Raw genomic sequence first — 22,923 nt, 5'->3', positions numbered from 1 at the left:
AAGAGGCGGCTCTCGCCTCGTCCCCCTCCCCCAGCTTTGATTGACAAGTGGGAGCAGCAGTACATGTATCAGATGGTTTCACATGGCGTGTGTGTGTGTGTGACTGTGTGTGTGACTGTGTGTGTGTGTGTGACTGTGTGTGCGTGTGTGTGGTGTGTGTGACTGTGTGTGTGTGTGTGTGTGTGTGTGTGTGTGTGTGTGTGTGTGTGTGTGTGTGTGTGTGTGTGTGTGTGTGTGTGTGTGTGTGTGTGTGTGTGTGTGTGTGTGTGTGTGTGTGTGTGTGTGTGTGTGTGTGTGTGTGACTGTGTGTGTGTGTGTGTGTGTGTGTGACTGTGTGTGTGTGCGTGCGTGTAGCTGGCTGACACTTACACCAGGGTTTGTTTCAGCCAGCTCCATTGTTGCCGCTCCCCATGCCTCCCTCTCTCTGTCTCCAGTCTGGTGGCGGCCTCCCCCCCCCCCCCCCCCCTCCCCTCCCTCCACTGTTGCTGTCCCCCTCCCCAAAAGGACCGCATGGGCTACCTCCAAAACCCCTAGCGTCCCTATCCCATTTTGACCTGAGATCAGATTCTAAAAAGGTCTTCTACATCCTGACAGTTTTCTGAAAAAGCTATGTTTCTATGTCAGCGGTTCTTCGATTTTTCAAAAATAGCAGACCTACAAGCTCGTAGCGCGCCACTCGGTGGCGCGCTACGAGCTTGTAGATCTGTTTTTTTCAATAGCTAAAGCATAGCATAATGCTGACACCAAAAGGGCCCAAAATGGGCTATTCTGGGCATGTCATAAATAGATGAACATTTGAGGCCAACATTGGCTGAAAGAGGCGAACACGACGTGACAGAAATAGGGGAACGCTCAATGAAAATAATAGCCAACTCGCAACGATAAGTGTCGCAGCGCGACGTGTTGGGAGCTTGTTATGATGTTATGTCCGCGATTTGACGTAGAACAAAGTCTATAGGGTTTGAGTGGCTACATGCGTAAAAGCGCTAGTTGACCAGAGTCCCACAGGGCTGTACACTAGGACCCCTACTCTTGCCATTGGACACTAAATAAATATCTTTGGGGGAAATAGCCGGTCTATGAAGCCCACACCACGTTGCGAGTGCGACGTGTCATGAGGGGGTCCGTACGCTTTTTCCGACCAGTCGTTGGTCCGACATGCAGAAAACGACCGGATTAAGGTTGGTGAACATGCGTTAAGGTTGGCGAACATGCGCTGCTCCGTGCTTGCGGTTATGGTTAGGCTGCAATTTTCGCCCACAGAACAGGGACGCTATAAATGGTAAATGGTGCATTTATATAGCGCCTTTATCCAAGGCGCTTTACATAGATTGTGCATTACATTCACCCAATCACACACACATTCATACACCGATTGCGGCGGAAGCCATGCAAGGTATCAACCAGCACATCGGGAGCAATTTGGGGTTCAGTGTCTTGCCCAAGGACACTTCGACATGTAGACAGGAGGAGCCGGGATTCGAACCGCCGACCCATGGATTATTGGACGACCTGCTCTACCTCCTGAGCCACAGCCGCCACAATAGGGGTGGTGTGGGCTTCATTGGGAAGACTAGGGGGCGTAGGGGGAGGAGAGGTGGTTGATGGCTGCTGGAGTGTGATCACCATCAGTCAGGTCCCGGTCCAGAGGGGGAGGCCCTGCCCTGCAGGCAGGGCTGTGCACGTCGGTGCACAGCCCTGCCTGGAGACGGTTGTTCTTCTGTGGAACGGCGCTGCCTGCCACCACGTTGTTGCCGCCAGGGGCGTGACGTTGTGATGCGACGTCACGATAAGAGAGAGGATTGAGTTGCTCTTTGCCTCGATCGATCGCCACTGTGGAAAGGCAGAAAGAGTTGGCCGGGTGTGGGTTGGAGGTGTGGGCGGGGTGGTGTAGTTAACGGGAAACGTCACCTCCAGAGTCTCCGATTTGAAGTTGGATCATGGCTGTGGGTGTTTGTTAAAGACCACAGGCTGCAGAGACGTGTGCCGCACCTGGGGCACGCATGCATGCATGTGTGTGTGTGTGTGTGTGCACGTGTGTGTGTGTGTGTGTGTGTGTGTGTGTGTGCGCGCGCGTGCACGTGTGTGTGTGTGTGTGTGTGTGCGCGCGCGTGCGTGCGTGTGTGTGTGTGTGTGTGTGTGCGTGTGTGTGTGTTTACCTGTTCTGTTGGCCTGCAATGAAGTTCTTCCTATTTTATTACCTACATTTACAGTAGCAGCCATTTTTCACAGTGCTCCTCTATAGGGTTGTGTCCACAGAGAGCTTTTTTTTTGCCCCTGTGGGCAGTGGTACACGGTGGACCAGGGGTCCTTGAGGGAGTTCCAGGGGGTCCCCAGTGGTACACGGTGGACCAGGGGTCCTTGAGGGAGTTCCAGGGGGTCCCCAGTGGTACACGGTGGACCAGGGGTCCTTGAGGGAGTTCCAGGGGGTCCCCAGTGGTACACGGTGGACCAGGGGTCCTTGAGGGAGTTCCAGGGGGTCCCCAGTGGTACACGGTGGACCAGGGGTCCTTGAGGGAGTTCCAGGGGGTCCCCAGTGGTACACGGTGGACCAGGGGTCCTTGAGGGAGTTCCAGGGGGTCCCCAGTGGTACACGGTGGACCAGGGGTCCTTGAGGGAGTTCCAGGGGGTCCCCAATGGTACACGGTGGACCAGGGGTTCTTGAGGGAGTTCCAGGGGGTCCCCAGTGGTACACGGTGGACCAGGGGTCCTTGAGGGAGTTCCAGGGGGTCCCCAGTGGTACACGGTGGACCAGGGGTCCTTGAGGGAGTTCCAGGGGTTCCCCAGTGGTACACGGTGGACCAGGGGTCCTTGAGGGAGTTCCAGGGGGTCCCCAGTGGTACACGGTGGACCAGGGGTCCTTGAGGGAGTTCCAGGGGGTCCCCAGTGGTACACGGTGGACCAGGGTTCCTTGAGGGAGTTCCAGGGGGTCCCCAGTGGTACACGGTGGACATGGGGTCCTTGAGGGAGTTCCAGGAGGTCCCCAGTGGTACACGGTGGACCAGGGGTCATTGAGGTAGTTCCAGGGGGTCCCCAGTGGTACACGGTGGACCAGGGGTCATTGAGGGAGTTCCAGGGGGTCCCCAGTGGTACACGGTGGACCAGGGGTCTTTGAGGGAGTTCCAGGGGGTCCCCAGTGGTACACGGTGGACCAGGGGTCCTTGAGGATGTTCCAGGGGGTCCCCAGCTAAATTATGGTTTGGAACCAAATGGACCCTTATGATTCTGTAACTCAGTTAGTGTACAAATGGACCCTAACCGGTCAATTTGGTTCCATTTGTACACTTTCAGAGTTAAATTAACATTGAGTTTACAATATAAATTGGGGTCCCAGAGATAGAAATGCCATTAAATGGGGGTCCGTAGACTAATGCATGCCAAACTGTGGCGTCCTTGAAATGAAACGGGTTGAGAATCACTGTTAGAGCCGTAAAAATCTTCTCTTATACGGGTCCCTGGAATATCTTTTCAAATGGGGGGTCCGCGGGGCTAATTAGTGTCAATTTGGGGGTCCTTGACATGAAAAAAGTTTTGGGAACCACTCGGATAGACATCTTCGCTCAATGTCTGTGGGTGTGTAGCTCCAAACTTCTGAATATAGGAAAGTAAGTGACATTGATGAGCAGCACTCCTCCTCTCCCAAGAAGTTGTAACTTTTTCTACTGATGCTGATGCATTCCACATTCACAGCAGAGATAAGGCACCGGCAGCTGAAAAGCCCCAAAGCTTCATGTGGAGTCGGTGTGGACATGATGGCCCCTCAGTGTGGACATCATGGCCCCTCAGTGTGGACATGATGGCCCCTCAGTGTGGACATGATGGCCCCTCAGTGTGGACATCATGGCCCCTCAGTGTGGACATCATGGCCCCTCAGTGTGGACATGATGGCCCCTCAGTGTGGACATCATGGCCCCTCAGTGTGGACATGATGGCCCCTCAGTGTGGACATCATGGCCCCTCAGTGTGGACATGATGGCCCCTCAGTGTGGACATGATGGCCCCTCAGTGTGGACATGATGGCCCCTCAGTGTGGACATGATGGCCCCTCAGTGTGGACATGATGGCCCCTCAGTGTGGACATCATGGCCCCTCAGTGTGGACATCATGGCCCCTCAGTGTGGACATGATGGCCCCTCAGTGTGGACGTGATGGCCCCTATGGAGAGGCTACCGTCCGTAGAGCTCACCTGTTGCCGTCAACTGTTGCTTTCTTATATTCATACCAAACTAGTGTCTGGGAATATAATTGACTGCAAAAGACGTTATGTCACCTGCACGTGCAAAGCCGTTTTAACCCATTCTGGGCGGGAACCCCTTTTGGTGTTTCAAGCATTCTGTTATACTTTAGCTATTGAAAAATAGCAGATCTACAAGCTAATAGCGCGCCACCAACTTGTAGGTCTACTAAAGTCCTTAAAATGTGCCTCAAATCTTTCCGAAAATTGTCATGATTTAGAAAATATATATTTTTTAATTTCGACGTCAGGCCTGAATGGGTTAAGGGACACCCCGTCATTAGTAAGGACGTGTGAATCATTCTGTTTTTTTTTTTGCCAGCCATCATCACATCATTAAAATTTTAAAATCCCCCTTTCCATCTCTGTGTTGGCAGCCGGTGACAGCCAAAGGATCCCATGCGCGTGGGGGGGCAGAAATAGTCCCCCATGACGATTATAAAAACATTTCGTCTCTGGTACAGGCCAGGGGTCATTATCATGAAGGTGCTAAGCAAATTCCATGACAGTCCAGTCAGCCTTGAACATATGCGACAGTTTCTGACAGAGGCTAAGTCATTGATTTTTTTTCTTTTTTCCATGTAATATGAAAGCAGGGAATCATAGCTTCAAATTGACATATTGGTTGTTCCAATGGGCATTATACCTGTCGCAAATATGTCTGTGTGGTCCAGCCCTATGGAATATATGGAATGTACATGCTAATAAAAAGTATTTAAAATATTGCTTTGATGCTCATATTAACCTTAGGAAGTATTAAGTTGTTTTTTTGAGTGGTGCAAACCACTCCAACAACTGGCTTTGTTAGTACCCGTGTGTGTTTGTGCCTGTACGGGTGAGCATGGTTGCTATGGTTAGTATGTGATGTCACTGCACCACTCAGTTCACACGGGTGTGATTTTTTATTAGCATATGCATTCCATACATTCCATAGGGCTAGACCATATGGACATATGACATCATCAACTTAGCATCATCAACTCAGCAGCTCCTATTGAGTGAAAGATTCTCTATTTACCGGTATGAAAGAAATCCAATAGTAAAGGTCTCCACACACCGGGGAGCGAATCAGATGCGAATTCGGATTTTTAGCAGCGTTTCTCCATCGGTTTTCCGAAAAACGCGGCCGGTGTGCAACCACCTTTAAGGTGTTTTTATTTTTTTATTTTAGTTGTAGAGGGCAAGTATAATGTTTTAAGGCATATTTGTCTGATTTAGCCAGGGATCCTTTTAATACATTTTCATGGAAAAAAATGATAATTTGAGAATCGTGATCTCAATTCTTGTGGCGGAAAATCATGATTCATATTTTAGCAAGAATGGTGCAGCACTAGTATTAGATTTTAACTACTGTCTGTTAGTGTTTGCACATTGACTCAGCGTGATCTTTTGGTATTATCGTTCTAAAACGTACTTGTTCCTTCCTCCATATCTGAGACCAATATGGTTTCATATGGAAGATGCACCTAATGCCGACGATTCTACAAATGCCTTCTAAATCCTGACAGTTTTCTGAAAAACCCTATGTTTCTATGTCATTGGTTCTCCAACTATTACATGTCAAGGGCCCCCGAAAATATATGTATTTTGCCGCGGACCCCCATCTGAGAATATGTTGTTCCAGGGACCCTCCAGAAGCATAGATTTGAGTTAAAATGTTCGCTCTGAAAGAATACATTCAAAGGTTTGTGCCAGATTTTCGTTATTTTTCAAAAATAGCAGACCTATACGAGCTTGTAGATCTGCTATTTTTCAATAGCTGAAGAATATCATAATGCTTAACTCATTCTGGGCGGGAACCCCTTTTGGTGTTAGCATTATGTTATGCTTTAGCTATTGAAAAATAGCAGATCTACAAGCTACGAGCTTGTAGGTCTGCTATTTTTGAAAAATCGAAGAACGACTGACATAGCTTTTTCAGAAAACTGTCAGGATGTAGAAGACATTTTTAGAATCTGATCTCAGGTCAAAATGGGTTAAAACACCAAAAGTGGTTCCCGAGGGAAGAGAAAGACGTGCTGGTCGTGGCGACTGACGGGGAACTTTAATCCACGGGTTCTTCCCTACAGTATGTTTGTCTTTGTGTGGACTTGTGTGTGTTGCACAGAGTCTGCTCTGCAGGCCATCTGCCTCACGTTGTGTTCCCTCCCTCTGCCTGCTCCAGCCACATTGGTCAAGGACTATTTTTCTCTCCTCGAGGCGCATGGGATAAATGCTAATGATCCGTGTGTGTGGGTGTGCGCGTGTGTGTGTGTGGGTTTGCGTGCGTGTGTGTGCGCGCACACATGTGCTTGCAATGTGGGGAAGCCAGAGACCACCGTGTTGTCAGCTGAAGCAGGAAGCTCCAGTTTCTCTTGAGGATGTTGATGATGTGTTTATCCCTGCGGAGGCATGAGAGGCACTGATCAGCTGGGTGGGCTGGCCTCCCATCTTCTGTGCTTATCCATTCTCACCCACACAGCAGCCACAGCAGCAATAAGGGCCCTGCTGGCCTGGCAGAGAGGCAAGGGGGGCCGGGCCTCCTGTCCTGGTCTGTCTGGAGAGGATCTGTCTGTCTGTTCGTCCCTCATCTCTCTGCTGCCCCCACAGCCTGGCATCCTCTGCCCCCACAGCCTGGCATCCTCTGCCCCCACAGCCTGGCATCCTCTGCCCCTTCCCAGTGCGGCCACCTGTCCCCACTCAGGCCTGATTTAGACCTGGTCGTGCCGTGCCATGCACGTCGAGCACCGGAAATAGCCGATCTACAAGCTTGAATCGCTTATCTTTTCAAACGGGGGTACGCGGGCTAACGAGTGTCAATTTGGGGGTATAAATCAGTCTTTACGGCTGCCCACCCACGACCCGCTGTGATACAACTCAACGACGGTGGCAGTGGTTCAATGGGTAGAGTGGCCGTCGCCTTGGACTCTGAAGGTTTCCGGACCGATCCCCAGCTGCTCCTCCTGGCTGTCCTTGAGCAAGACACTGAAACGAAACCGCAACTGCTCCAGATGAGCGGCCATGACTTCCTCTGCTCTTTCTTTCTGTGTGTGTGTGTGTGTGTGTGTGTGTGTGTGTGTGTGTGTGTGTGTGTGTGTGTGTGTGTGTGTGTGTGTGTGTGTGTGTGTGTGTGTGTGTGTGTGTGTGTGTGTGTGTGTGTGTGTGTGTGTGTGTGTGTGTGTGTGTGTGTGTGTGTGTGTGTGTGTGTGTGTGTGTGTGTGTGTGTGTGTGTGTGTGTGTGTGTGTGTGTGTGTGTGTGTGTGAGTCATGTGAAGTGCTTTAAACATATCGGACAAGGTTTTCAATACGCATGGCTGTTTTTTCTCGCTCTCGGCGTGATATTGGAGCTGACTGACTTCAGGGATTTGGAAAGCATTCTTCCTTCTTCAAATGACTTGAGGCAACCGTACAGTTTAGCATGTCGGCAGCGAATGTTTAAATGTGTTGAAGAAGTGGGTGTGCCCTAATAGATCCGTCACCCTGTCTGCAACAGGCGTGACAAAAGAGGTGTCGATTTTGGTGGTCAAGTTGCCATTTCTTTTGGCGGTGGGGTGGGGTGGGGTGGGATGGGGAGGGGACGACCGCGGCCCTGTGGCCTCCTTCTTCTTTTTAGTTGTCCGTTAATGGCGGTCGGTCGGGGCTGGCGGTGACTGAAGTTATGTTGCCTGCTTGCTTCCCTCGCATGACGACGGGGCTGAGTGGCACATCCTGAGGATGTGATGCGTGTTTGTCATGTGGCAGGAGGTGGTGGTGGTGTGCGGGGGTGGGGGGGGGGGTGGGGGGGTGTTGTCAGTTGATGGTTCCTTGGAGGGGCTGTGAGAGTGGGGGAGGAAAGGCAGGCATACAGACAGACAGACAGACAGCGAAGCCCTCTCACAACATACAAACATGGAGCCACACATCTCCTCTCCGCTGCTCCCCTCCCCCCACCCAGCAGTGGTGGAAAAAGTCACTCACATTTGTTTTTTTACTTAAGTAAAAGTACCAATACTGCAATATAGAAGTATTATGTTAAGTTAAGAGTCTGGAATTCAAAATGCACTCGAGTAAAAGTACAAAAGTATTGGCATCAAAATATACTTAAAAGCCTGTTTTGTAATAATAATCAACAAAGTAACTAGTAATTCAAGTTTTCAAAGAGGTGTGTTATTTTCACAATGCGCCGCCGCTGCCATGTAGCTTGTTGTAGGTGTGTTATTTCCGGGAATTTCTTTTACAAATCATTTTGTATTTTTCTTTTTAACGAGGGCCTTTATTGTGGGCCAAGGAGAGTGTCCTTGTGCAGAAGGAAGAGGTCCCAAGCCTTCATCATACCACAACAAGCTGTGTGTAGTACACACACACACGCACACACGCACACGCACACCCCCTCGCTTATCACAGCCCTGCTCTCTCTCTCTCTCTCTCTCTCTGTTCCTCAGCCATGATGAGCAACAAGCCAAACACACACTTCATATCTCTCTCTCTCTCCTCTCTTCTCCCCCTCAATGTCCGCCCAGATGTGGTTTATAGAGCACATGCTGCGGACACATTCTCCAATCAGAACCTGGGGCTCATCCTTTTTTTTCTTTTCTTTTCTTTTAAATGTAGGAATGCACACATCATGAGGTCTGTGTGGTCTGTTGGTGTGAGGATCAGGCTGGCCTTGATGTCTTCTGTTAGTTCCTGTTGGTGTGAGGATCAGGCTGGCCTTGATGTCTTCTGTTAGTTCCTGTTGGTGTGAGGATCAGGCTGGCCTTGATGTCTTCTGTTAGTTCCTGTTGGTGTGAGGATCAGGCTGGCCTTGATGTCTTCTGTTAGTTCCTGTTGGTGTGAGGATCAGGCTGGCCTTGATGTCTTCTGTTAGTTCCTGTTGGTGTGAGGATCAGGCTGGCCTTGATGTCTTCTGTTAGTTCCTGTTGGTGTGAGGATCAGGCTGGCCTTGATGTCTTCTGTTAGTTCCTCTGCGGCCTGATTTATTCTCTGCCGGCGTTTAGAAGAGCTGTATAAAAGTCCAGGGTTCAGATCGGTTGCAAGGTGTCTCTGGCGGGTGGAGATATTTGTGCTGTCACTGTTGTTCAGGAAATGGAAAGAGGAACATGTTTAGTCACAAGCTCTTGTGCCAACTAATATATAAAGTACACAACTGTGAACTGAAAATGACATGTATGTCATTTTCACACTTAACAAGTTGTGTCACTTTGTTAAGTGTTTTAAGCATTATGTTACACTTTAGCTATTGAAAAATAGCAGATCTACAAGCTCATAGCGAGCTTGTAGATCTGCTATTTTTGAAAAAATGCGCACATACGCACACACACACACACACACACACACACACACACACACTCTGCGCTACACAAGTCCTCCACAGTGTACTGTGAAGTTGTGTGTTCACGTTAATGCCCCCGTCCAACTGGCTTGCAGGTGCCTTTGACTTTGACTTTGCTTCCCCAAAGAAGAAGTTCTGTCGACTGACGCAAGAGTAGCTAGTAGTATCGTTTTCCCAGTGTGCGTCTGTTACGCGGAAAAGTGTGTCCCAGTATTAATCTGTGTCTGTCCCAAAATGCATTTTGCTGGTGACACTGGTGACACGTGATTTGCGGGGAGTTGTATTTTCTTTGACGCAAATTAATGTAATTAAGATGATTGTTAGAATGTTTGGCGTGTGTAATGCGGGGGGGTGTCCCTGAAACGATATATTTTCAGATGGGGGTCGGCGGCCAATTTCATATATTTCTGGGGGTCCTTGACATGAAAACGTTTGAACACCACTATAGAAAAATAGGGTTTTTCAGAAAACTGCCATGATTTAGAAGACATTTGTAGAATCGTCCTCAGGTCTAAATGGGTTAATAATTGTCTCCTGTGTTAACTGTGCATACTCTATGCACAGTCTATACAGTAATTCTGAATAGGATTGGGTAGGTCTATGTTACTGTATTTTAACATCAATCATACTCATAACGCTGGTACTTGGAGCGCCAACTATGTTTTGAAGTGGCAGGCAGGCCTACTCGGTCTAAATAGGTTGAGAACCACTGCTTATTAGTAAAGGTGGATTTACTTGCATGATTCGTCACATCAGTTTTGACAATACAACAAACCTGGCGGGCCAGTTATAAGATTTGGGTTTGGTGGGGAATCTGGGGATCTATTAAATTGAATAGCCTTCAAATTATTTTAGGTGAGTTTACAGTTGGCTTTGCACAGAAACATCGGGTAAAGATATACTTTTTTACTTTTACTCTAAAAGTATATTTTTAGAGCCTGTACTTTTTTACACAAGTGCCGTCATCACAAATGTGATGAGGTCATGTGGCTATGGCCTAATTTAGCCCACAGAGTGTTTTTCGTGCAAAACTGTGTAAACCTTATGCTATTAAGTTCACATATAATAATGAGGCGGAGAGCGTGTGAGTTTACTGTTTACTTCAGGTTGGGTGGACCTATGTGACTATGTTTAGAGTACCAGTAGGGGCAAAAGTGGTGCTGTTGTGCCAGAAACGGAGAGAGAGAGAGATAGTGCTGCACTGTTGCCTGCTAATATATATATGAGAGAGAGAGAGAGAGAGAGAGAGAGAGAGAGAGAGAGAGAGAGAGAGAGAGAGAGAGAGAGAGAGAGAGAGAGAGAGAGAGAGAGAGAGAGAGAGAGAGAGAGAGAGAGAGAGAGAGAGAGAGAGAGGAGAGAGAGAGAGAGAGAGAGAGAGAGAGAGAGAGAGAGAGAGAGAGAGAGAGAGAGAGAGAGAGAGAGAGAGAGAGAGAGAGAGAGAGACTCAGTTCACACAGGTGTGATTTTTATTTAATTTGCTGCTGTGAGGGTGTCTTACGTGCAGCCCAATTGTGCTATTTTAGTGAGTGTGTTAGTTGTCCTGACGTGATCATTGATGGCCTCCTCGCTCCTCTGGTTCCGGTCATGTGATCATTGACGGCCTCCTAGCTCCTCTGGTTCCGGTCATGTGATCATTGACGGCCTCCTAGTTCCTCTGGTTCCGGTCATGTGATCATTGACGGCCTCCTAGCTCCTCTGGTTCCGGTCATGTGATCATTGACGGCCTCCTAGCTCCTCTGGTTCCGGTCATGTGATCATTGACGGCCTCCTAGCTCCTCTGGTTCCGGTCATGTGATCATTGACGGCCTCCTAGCTCCTCTGGTTCCGGTCATGTGATCATTGACGGCCTCCTAGCTCCTCTGGTTCCGGTCATGTGATCATGACGGCCTCCTAGCTCCTCTGGTTCCGGTCATGTGATCATTGACGGCCTCCTAGCTCCTCTGGTTCCGGTCATGTGATCATTGACGGCCTCCTAGCTCCTCTGGTTCCGGTCATGTGATCATTGACGGCCTCCTAGCTCCTCTGGTTCCGGGTCATGTGATCATTGATGGCCTCCTAGCTCCTCTGGTTCCGGTCATGTGATCATTGATGGCCTCCTAGCTCCTCTGGTTCCGGTCATGTGATCATTGATGGCCTCCTAGCTCCTCTGGTTCCGGTCATGTGATCATTGATGGCCTCCTAGCTCCTCTGGTTCCTCCTAGCTCCTCTGGTTCCGGTCATGTGAGTCAGAATGCAGAATGCTCAACTTTTAACCTCCAGGTGTAAAGCCTGCATGGTGACACACATGGCAACCAGCTCAAACCTGCTCCTCGGCTCCGTGTTGCCAAGTCTGCTTGTTATCAGCGGCAGAATGCTCAACTTTTAACCTCCAGGTGTAAAGCCTGCATGGTGACACACATGGCAACCAGCTCAAACCTGCTCCTCGGCTCCGTGTTGCCAAGTCTGCTTGTTATCAGCGGCTTTAGGCTTAGTCGCTTGGACGTGTGTACACGTCCTAGCAACCCGTCTGTTGGATTAGTTATGACGTTCCCACACGTCTCATTTCTCTGCGGATGCTCATCAAGAAAATATTTTGTGCTAAGGGACCTCCAATAAAATATTCCACATATTTGACAATTTGATTCAGAGATTTCTGTCAAAATAGCTGATCTACAAGCTCACAACGCGTCTATTTGAATCTTTTGGAGCTTGTCTTCGTAGACCGCTTGTTTATCTTGCTAAATCTGGCAACACTGCCTCTGCTCCCAGTGATCCTGCTCTCTACATTCTGCAGGATGGCCTCTGCAGTCTGCTCGGAGTTACTGCTTGTAAAGTGTAATATATTGGCCACTGACCACCATAAAAGATTTCTCCGAACAAGACCTCAGTGTATTAGCGTTATGTCCACAAGACTCACATTATTTTGGCACATCACCAATTTCACCGGGTACAGGCTTTAGTTCCGACATACTATTGATCCAAAACCTCAATGAAATGATCGCTATGGGGTACACACGCTAGGGTTGTCCAATCAAATCATCGCTATGGGGTACACACGCTAGGGTTGTCCAATCAAATCATCGCTATGGGGTACACACGCTAGGGTTGTCCAATCAAATGATCGCTATGGGGTACACACGCTAGGGTTGTCCAATCAAATGATCGCTATGGGGTACACACGCTAGGGTTGTCCAATCAAATCATCGCTATGGGGTACACACGCTAGGGTTGTCCAATCAAATCATCGCTATGGCGTACACACGCTAGGGTTGTCCCGATCACGTGATCAGAATCGGATCGGGAGTACAAAAAATGTAATCGGGACATCCCTAGTATCAATATTATATCCATATCATGATATTCGACTGTATATTGTCTGTGATTTGGGATATTGTACTATATTGTGATATGGCATAAGTGCTCTATAAGAAATATGAATATCGGATCGGGGGAAAATCGGTAGAGGCAGATACTCAAAATGAAATGATCGGAATCGGTTCGGGAGCAGAAAAACGTGATCGGGAGTAGGGACATTCCTAACACACACACACCTGGGCATAGGAGGGGCTAGCGCCCCTCACAAATTACATAGTAATGCAATGTTTTGGTACTTGGCGGAATTACATTGAAATGTAAGTGTTACATGTGCACAAACATCAGCCATAAGTTAAATATAGCTGTGTGTGTGTGTGTGTGTGTGTGTGTGTGTGTGTGTGTGTGTGTGTGTGTGTGTGTGTGTGTGTGTGTGTGTGTGTGTGTGTGTGTGTGTGTGTGTGTGTGTGTGTGTGTGTGTGTGTGTGTGTGTGTGTGTGTGTGTGTGTGTGTGTGTGTGTGTGTGTGTGTGTGTGTGTGTGTGTGTGTGTGTGTGTGTGTGTGTTATATGTGTATGTATGTATGGTTGGAAGAAAAAGCTGCCTGCCAGATAAGAGCCAGAATGTGCCCCCCTGCTGTGCCTGTACGGATGACTAACCAGACAATTCAATACGACAGTGATTCTCAGCCTGTGGGCTGTGAGGATAATGCAAAGAATTGGCAAAACACTATTTTAAAGATTATATAACATTGTCAGTGAGCCATTCATGGCCTCTTTTTCTTCAATTTGTTTAATTGTTTACAACATGGTTATATTGATAAATAGGAATTTAAGATAGCCTATGCTAAAGTATGTTACTTCCATTGATCCAAGTCAGAACACAATCGATTGATTTAAGCAATATTACACGAGAGGGGGAGGGGTGGTTTAACGTCCTGCGTTGCTTTCGGAATTCGCCCTGCAGGCTCGTTCCTGCAGCATCACAGGCGTGAAAAATCAAACGTGAGAAGTGAGTGGTGCTCTTATCATCATACATCATCTCATTCTGGCCAATCACAATTTGCGTCTTCACTTTTCCGTCCTCACTTTTTCGTCTTCACTTTTGTCTTCAATGTTTGCATTTACTGTTTACACAAACCAGGAAAGCTGGGCATAGGAGGGGCTAGCACCCCTCAAAAATAAAGGCCCCCCCTAGATATTTGTCCGCCACCCACTATTTAGGAAACGGTGTACGGTAGACAGGTAGAGTGTGTTCATAGAAGGCTGGATAATCTAACACAACAGTGATCCTTGTACAAAGCGTAATATCTCCCCGCACAAACAGCCTCTCTGAAGGGTTAAATCTTGCTAAAGCAGGTTCCCTGATTCAGAGCTGGATCAGCGGAGCAGAGTGGTTCTCAGAGCGGGGTCTGCCTGGGGACCCTATTGGTCCATTTGGTTGGTCCCTCTTTTGTACGTGAGTTATGAGGGTCTGTGGCCTAATGCATACCAATCCGGGCTTTCCTTGAAATTAAAATGTTTGAAAACCACTTCAGTAGAGGGCAGGGGGACGGCATGTGTGTGTGTGTTTGTATTCTACACACACTTTACTGTGTGTGTGTGTGTGTGTGTGTGTGTGTGTGTGTGTGTGTGTGTGTGTGTGTGTGTGTGTGTGTGTGTGTGTGTGTGTGTGTGTGTGTGTGTGTGTGTGTGTGTGTGTGTGTGTGTGTGTGTGTGTGTGTGTGTGTGTGTGTGTGTGTGTGTGTGTGTGTGTGTGTGTGCACTCTCACACACTCACACTGAGAGATCCCGTGTCACGCTCCTCTCTGCTTCCTGGTCCCCTGACAGGGCAGCCTCTGGGGCCGGAGCAGAGCCCATCCATCAGGGGCGAGGTGCACTTTGATCACAGCAACAAAAAAAAAACTGGGGGCCGAGAGAGGCTGGGTGAGAGGGAGACGGAGAGGCTGGGGAGAGGAGAGGGAGGCGGAGAGGGAGACGGAGAGGCTGGGTCGAGCCAGAGTAATGTAGTAAGAGAGTGGTGACACTAGCGTTGACTCCCACTGTAACAATGGAATGCTGAAGTGCTCATTCTATCTCAATGGGATAGTTCCAGCCATAGCAGCAATGTTTGGAACTATAGCCCATAGGCACCCGCTTTGCGGCGAGATCAAAGCGTGTCGCTACTCTCCTACTCTACACTCTGGGTCGAGCATAGGCGGAGCATGGAGAGCAGCTAGATCTCTCTGGCGCGGTAGAGCCGAGCGAGCCTCCTGGATTAACACCACCCCGTTCCACCTTTTTGAAGTGCCAGTCGGCACAGCTCGGATGGCAAAAGGGAAAGGGGGGGAATTAATGTGTTGTTGCTGCGCTGGCCTTTCTTCAGCCATCCGTCCGTCCGGCCGGCCGATCCCCCTCCTCTGTGGAGCCGCTGTTAACCAACACCCATCTTGATTAAGGGCTGTGAGATGTGCAGCTGGAGCTCTCTCACTACTCAAGGCCTCCTCTCAGCTTACGCATACTGCTGTGCCCCTCAAAGTGGGGTCCGGGGAGCGGACCTCAGGGGGGGGGGGGGGGGGGGAGGGTTGCCATTGCCATGTGGTCCTCCTGGCAAAATGTGTTGGCATAAAAAAAACACTTTTAGATAAGACACTTTTTTCGGATCAATTTGATTTCAAAAGTTGGCTATGCGGAAAGATTTCTTTGAAGCCACTTGTTGAAACACTTTACCAACTTGAAATCTTGTCCCATCACAATCAGAACTGCAGCCTCACTCCCAATCTTCCGCCGTAGTCTGAAAACCCACCTTTTCAGACTCCATCATGGCCCGTAGCACTGCCCTACCACCTTAGATAGCACTCTATGTAGACTTAGATAGCACTTAGAGCAGAATTATAGCATGTTACGTAGACAGCACTAGAATTGCATTTTATGTAGTCATATCACTTTATAGTACATATAGTATAGTATGTATAGTTTATATATATAGTTTCATGATATAGATACTCCACTGTTACGTTCTTAGCTTACCCATGTTTCATGATAACTACTTTTTATGTAATGCCATGCTTTTTGTTATTGCTTAATGTTAGTCGCTCTGGATTAAGAGCGTCTGATAAATGCCTAAATTGTTGTATGGGGGGGTTAGATGGGGACCAAATGTATGAGGAAGTTTGAGAACCACAGCTGTAGCCTTTCAGCCAAACACATGACTAAAGAAACACACCAACATGCTACAGGTCAGTAAGGTCACTCATGTACATGTGAGCACATGTACTGTACATGTAATGGCTCTACAGAGGATCTACAGAGCCGCGCCGGTCCCATTAATGATCAATGGGGCTCACAAGGCCTTAAGATAAGAAGGCCCGATAAGCGATGTGCCATAAAGGGCACAAATCAGGGAGCAAAGCAAGGCTGTCGGATTTATCACGGAGGCACTCTCTCTGAAGTGAACAAAGTGAACCCTTTTTCACATGCGCCAACCGGAGGGAACAAAGAGCGAGTCAGAAAGGTGTGTCATCACCTCGCCTCCTCCGCCAGCCTCCCTCGTAATACTGGCGTAATATTGTGAAATCCACGATCTCGACCGCGGTCGAAAAATGATGATGATGATGAGCCTCCCTCGTGTCGACGACTTAGAGTCTAGAGTCATCCACCACCGCTCAACTCTGCTACCTGTCTGTCTCTCTGCCTGCCTGCCTGCCTGTCTGTCTTTCTCTCTGCCTGATTGTCTGACTGTGTCTGTCTGTCTGTCTGTCTGTCTGCCTGCCTGCCTGCCTGCCTGCCTGCCTGTCTGTCTGTCTGTCTGTCTCTCTGCCTGCCTGCCTGTCTGTCTTTCGTTCTGCTCTCTCAGTACTGTCCCCCTCCCCTCCTGCCTGACAACTATCATGTGGCACCACAAGCTGTGAAGTTAGAGGACTTCTAGAGACATTCTATTATTCCCTTGACAACCCCCCATCCACTCTCTCTCTGTGTCTCTCTGTCTCTCTCTTTACTACTTATTTTCCTTATCTCATTTCCACCCACCTCACACACATACTCCACGCGACTGCCAGCCAGTTGTTGCTAGGCCGTGTCTAAGGACGGAAGGAGCAGGCTTAGTTGTCAGTCAAGGAGAACCTTAAGTGCGTTATTTTTTCCCGTAGACAAAGCAGTATCTAGTAGGAGGCATTGTGTGATAGTAGTGGCTACCGTAGAATTCGAAGGCGATTCCACTCAAATTGTTTTAGGCCCTGTGTGCCACATGCTGCATGCAACAAACTGTTGTCTGCTTGTCGAGATGTGAGTCCGTGTGAGTTGTTGTTGTGTAGGACTACACAGGCAATTTGGACATCAGCCAAGAAGTGGTATCATCGTCCAGTTCAATTAGGCCGCTGACTCCATGTGGTGACTTGAATATTGTGCATGGCATCGTTGATGTGTTCAACAGTCTGTGGTTTTCCGCATTCACAGAGATCAGTGGCAGACACTCCAATCATGTGCAGGTAGAGTTCGGTCTTATAGCTACTCCAGAGCGAAGTCTGTTGAGGTTGACACAGTACACTGTAAAAGTACAGTCTCCAAATGTTACTTTTTTATTTTAGGGGCTTTTCTACCTTTTGTATTGATAGGACACAGTGGAGATTGACAGGAAACAGGGAGAGAGAGAGACTGGGAATGACATGCAGCAAAGTTCGTCGGGACCGGGACTCGAACCCACGACACGCTGTCAGGCATGCTCCTATATGTGGTGTGCGCCTAGACCGCTAGGCAGAGGTGGACAGTAACTTGAGTAAATGTACTTAACACTTAGGCCGCTATCATTTATTGAAAAATTAGGATCTAATTCACGCCAGCATTTTTTTTAATTTGAGCTCTTATTTTGAAAAGCCGCCATTTCCGGTCCATGAGCAGTAGTCATAACCTTGGAAGCTACACAGAGCAGACAGGCCTTGTTTACCACCTGAAGCCAGATCGGAGCTCTGCAGAGCTCCAGATCGTCATATCTGTGCTGTCAAAGAAACGCTGTTTTGACCAAAATGCCATCTGGGACAAGGAATAGGAGATACAGGCGATTGAAAGATATGGATAGAATGGATTATTATGGCGACGACGATCTAAGATGGGCGATCCAGTGCTGTGCTAACAACACAGCTAGCTAACCGGCTAACGTGAGTAGCATTATGGCTCGAGCAACGCGCCATAAAAGCGCAATTGCCGAAGGCCGTCGGCAATGGCGTTAAGCGTCAGTATCAAAATTAGGCTTCAATTGACTTTAATCGACGGCAATGGCGCTCAAAGTATTAAGTAACATTTTGACTGAGCTACTTTTACTTGTAGTGGAGTAAATCCGACCAGGTCGTATTTGTACTCTTATACTCAAGTACTGGGGTCGAGTACTCTGTCCAGCTCTGGCGCTACGCCAGCGGACACCCCAACAAATGTTATGATGATGATGATTATGATGATGATGATCATCATCCCACCAATGAATGAATACGTTTGTTCGTAGGTGGTCATTAGTGGAGCTCACATCAGACACACAATATTTTGATGATTGTTTATTTACAATATCTTGTTCCATTACAGAACGGTACCGACACACCCGGAAAATTACATTTTACTTCAAGGATTTATTTTTTTCTCCCCCCCCCCCCCCCCCCCCACACACATGGACACACACACATGGACACACACATGGACACACACACACACACACACACACACATGGACACACACACACACACACATGGACACACACGCACACACACACACACACACACATGGACACACACACATGGACACACACATGGACACACACACACACACACACACATGGACACACACATGGACACACACACACACACCTGGACACACACACACACATGGACACACACACATGGACACACACATGGACACACACACACACACACACACACACACACACATGGACACACACACACACACACACACACACATGGACACACACATGGACACACACATGGACACACACACATGGACACACACACACACACACACACACACACACACACACACACACATGGACACACACATGGACACACACACATGGACACACACGCGTGCACACTTACAGCCACCCCGCACTCACCATTCCGCGGATCCAGTGGGATCAGGCCTGGTGTCAGGAGGAACCAGAATGATCAATAGGTTTTCTAAATTGGTGATTGGAAAATGTGCTCGGAGGAGTCAACGATGAAGCCTGCTCTGTCTTTGAGTAATAGGAGTTGGTTAGATAAGCATCAGTTATCTCCTTATCTGACTCCTAGAACCTCTGGTATGTTTCTGTTGCAGCTTGACTCCAGAGCAGACCCATCTCACCCCCTCCCTCCTCCTTTTTTCTTTACAACCCCGAGCAGAAACATTTATCTTATCCTGTTTTTCAGCTTCTCCTTCCCTCCCCTCCCCTCCCTCCCTCCCTCCCCTCCTGTTTTTCATCGTGCTGACTTGTCGGCTCCTGGTTTCCGTCCCCGTCCCCCCCCTATGGCCGGGAGGTGTGTATGCTGACCTCCAGTGACCTCTGAGCTCACCAGGGTCTCTCTTGAGAGAGTCTGCATAACAAGGGGACGTGAGCGAGCGAGAGAGAGAGAGCAATAAAAAAAAATCGGACCCGGCCTTCTTCTTCCTAAGCTAATTTGGGACTGCCCGTGTTTTTTTGTTTTCTTTCTTCCTAGAAGTGGGGAAGGGTATTTTCTAACGGAGGTGTGTGTGTGTGTGTGTGTGTGTGTGTGTGTGTGTGTGGGTGTGGGTGTGTGGGTGTGGGGGGTGTGTGTGTGTGTGGAAAAGAGGGAGGGGAGGTAGAGGAAAGTGGGCTTGGTTGTCTGGGAGGGAGTGAGAGATGGAGAGAGAGAGAGAGAGATGGATAGAGAGAGTAGGGGGCCAGGAAGGGTAGAGAGCAGTCAGTTTTCAGACAGCCAGGTTCTTTCTGTGACTGAAGGATAGCTGATCTTCAGCCTGAAGGGTTGCTTTGCATCCTGGGGAAAGAGTGGCTTTTAAGTGGAAATGGACACTTGGCTGACGGAACGCTCGCCTCTATATTTGCATATCTGCCCCCCCAGCCCCCCGACCCACTCCTTCCTTCCCCGGGGAGCATTTTGAGGATCCTGGCGTGGCGAGGAGAGCGGTGCATGTTGGGTAGTGGTGTGGGTTGGTCAGCCAGGTGGGGGGGTGGCGGGCGGCGGGCGGGCGGTTGGGGTGGTGGTAGCTCTGGGCTTGGCTCCTGCTGTCCGCCTGGCTTTAGAGTTTGTTCTGCCGGTTACTGCCGCTTCATAAAACCTCAATGGTCCGCGCACAATGTGAGGCGAGGGGGGGAGGGGAGGGAGGTCAGGGCTGAACTTGAACCTCATCTCCAGCCAAACAAGCAACCGCTGGAGCTACACGGAGGACGCCTACCTCCCCCTCCCCCCTTACTGCCTCGCCAACAACACACCGCCTCTTAAACTTGCACACGTTTAGCAGACGAGTATGCGCGTTGGCCTGAACTCCCGTTTCGCAGTTGTCGTGTTACACATAAACACGGCTCCTCCTGTCCACATGTCGAAGTGTCCTTGGGCAAGACACTAAACCCCACCCTTGCCTCCAGTGGTTGCCACCATTGGTGTGTGAATGTGGGAAGTGAGGATGCTGGCGTTGACTGTTCGCCGCTTCACCTCCCAATGTATGAATGAATGGACCATTGTAAAGCGCTTTGAGTAGGCACGTAGTGCATAGAAAAGCACTTTAAAAATGCAATCCATTATTATTTTTATTAGTGTCCCTATTCTGGCCATATCGCAATAGGTAAATACTTGGCGAAAATAGATGAATATTCAGCAAAGATAATGAAATATAGTTTTAGTTCTGCAGTCTGTCACCAGTGTACCATGGACAGTTTAGAAGAAAAGTTGGCAGAGAGAGGAAGGAGGATAGGAGGTCGTGGTACAAACCTCTATAATTGCTAGTATCTGAGCGACTGCAAAGAAACAAACCCTGATGGTAATTCATTAAAGGACGAATGTAACACGCTTTATACAATGTCGGTTGGTGGCGTTTGTAACTTTGTACTATGCTGCAGTTCTTAGATAAGATAATGTACATTATACCACAGGTCGTTTCGAGGAAGCAATCTGATTGGTTGAAACAGCCTTCTAGCCGTGGATCAAACAAGCACCATTCACCACCTGATCAAAACAAAGAATTCAGCGGCTCTGTTCTCCCAGAGCGCAGCAAAGTCAGTGTTTAGGCTAGCTAGTTTCTTGGGACATTTGTGGTCGTAGTGACTACATCTGTCATTAAAAAATATATTTTTTTCAGCGATTCTCTTAGTTTTAAGGGTAACTGTGGTATAATTGCAATATTACACTCGAGGGTGTGGTTTAACGTGATTATTGCCACTTCAGTGATGCTTGCGGAACTCCACTACGTCTCGTTCCTGACCGCATCACTGTCGTGGCAATAATCACGTTAAACCACACCCTCTTGTGTAATATTGCTTAATTGTTCTTATCCATCAGGTCTAATTGAATAGTCTTAGTAGCCACAACATCAGGTGTGTTTTGGATGTAGCGCTCATGTATCGCTGATAGTTTTACTCCAATGGCTGACCTTTCTTTCCCTTTGCTGTCTCCCTCGTTAGGAGTTGGAGAAGGCCTTGTCGGAACAGGATTTCGACTTCCTGGGTGACCTCATCGCCTGTCTGTTGCAAGGATGCTACCAGCGCAATGACATCACGTAAGTAGTCGAGGCTTTCAGCAGAGACGCATTCTTCATGTCGGTTTCAGCCTCGCAGAGAGAGGTTCAGTGCATTCAGGTTTCAGCCTCACAGAGAGAGGTTCAGTGCATTCAGAGAGAGGTTCAGTGCATTCAGGTTTCAGCCTCACAGAGAGAGGTTCAGTGCATTCAGGTCTCAGCCTCACAGAGAGAGGTTCAGTGCATTCAGGTTTCAGCCTCACAGAGAGAGGTTCAGTGCATTCAGGTCTCAGCCTCACAGAGAGAGGTTCAGTGCATTCAGGTTTCAGCCTCACAGAGAGGTTCAGTGCATTCAGAGAGAGGTTCAGCGTCACAGAGAGAGGTTCAGTGCATTCAGAGAGAGGTTCAGCGTCACAGAGAGAGGTTCAGTGCATTCAGAGAGAGGTTCAGCGTCACAGAGAGAGGTTCAGTGCATTCAGAGAGAGGTTCAGTGCATTCAGGTTTCAGCCTCACAGAGAGAGGTTCAGTGCATTCAGGTCTCAGCCTCACAGAGAGAGGTTCAGTGCATTCAGGTTTCAGCCTCACAGAGAGAGGTTCAGTGCATTCAGGTCTCAGCCTCACAGAGAGAGGTTCAGTGCATTCAGGTCTCAGCCTCACAGAGAGAGGTTCAGTGCATTCAGGTCTCAGCCTCACAGAGAGGTTCAGTGCATTCAGGTTTCAGCCTCACAGAGAGAGGTTCAGTGCATTCAGGTCTCAGCATCACAGAGAGAGGTTCAGTGCATTCAAAGTGAGGTTCAGTGCATTCAGAGAGAGGTTCAGTGCATTCAGGTTTCAGCGTCACAGAGAGAGGTTCAGTGCATTCAGGTTTCAGTGTCACAGAGAGAGGTTCAGTGCATTCAGGTCTCAGCCTCACAGAGAGAGGTTCAGTGCATTCAGGTTTCAGCCTCACACAGAGGTTCAGTGCATTCAGGTTTCAGCCTCGCAGAGAGAGGTTCAGTGCATTCAGAGAGAGGTTCAGTGCATTCAGAGAGAGGTTCAGTGCATTCAGAGAGAGGTTCAGTGCATTCAGGTCTCAGCCTCACAGAGAGAGGTTCAGTGCATTCAGGTTTCAGCCTCACACAGAGGTTCAGTGCATTCAGGTTTCAGCCTCACAGAGAGGTTCAGCGTCACAGAGAGAGGTTCAGTGCATTCAGAGAGAGGTTCAGCGTCACAGAGAGAGGTTCAGTGCATTCAGAGAGAGGTTCAGTGCATTCAGGTTTCAGCCTCACAGAGAGAGGTTCAGTGCATTCAGGTCTCAGCCTCACAGAGAGAGGTTCAGTGCATTCAGGTTTCAGCCTCACAGAGAGAGGTTCAGTGCATTCAGGTCTCAGCCTCACAGAGAGAGGTTCAGTGCATTCAGGTCTCAGCCTCACAGAGAGAGGTTCAGTGCATTCAGGTCTCAGC

The 22,923-nt window shown here is 48.8% G+C and overlaps 1 protein-coding gene across 1 annotated transcript in view; it reads left to right on the top strand.

Annotated features, from left to right (window-relative positions):
• cecr2 (CECR2 histone acetyl-lysine reader) overlaps window positions 1-22,923 on the top strand; it is a 93,998-nt gene that overhangs the window by 17,159 nt on the left and 53,916 nt on the right. Inside the window, exon 2 of the mRNA XM_079501027.1 lies at window positions 21,428-21,522. Coding sequence (XP_079357153.1) covers window positions 21,428-21,522 — 95 coding nt within the window. The remainder of the gene's footprint in view (window positions 1-21,427; window positions 21,523-22,923) is intronic.

This window comes from Electrona antarctica (genome assembly GCF_951216825.1).
Source record: "Electrona antarctica genome assembly, chromosome: 5".
NCBI classification, from domain to species: domain Eukaryota; kingdom Metazoa; phylum Chordata; class Actinopteri; order Myctophiformes; family Myctophidae; genus Electrona; species Electrona antarctica.
The sequence above is the reverse complement of the archived record's forward strand: the minus strand, read 5'-3'. Positions and strand labels throughout refer to the sequence as shown.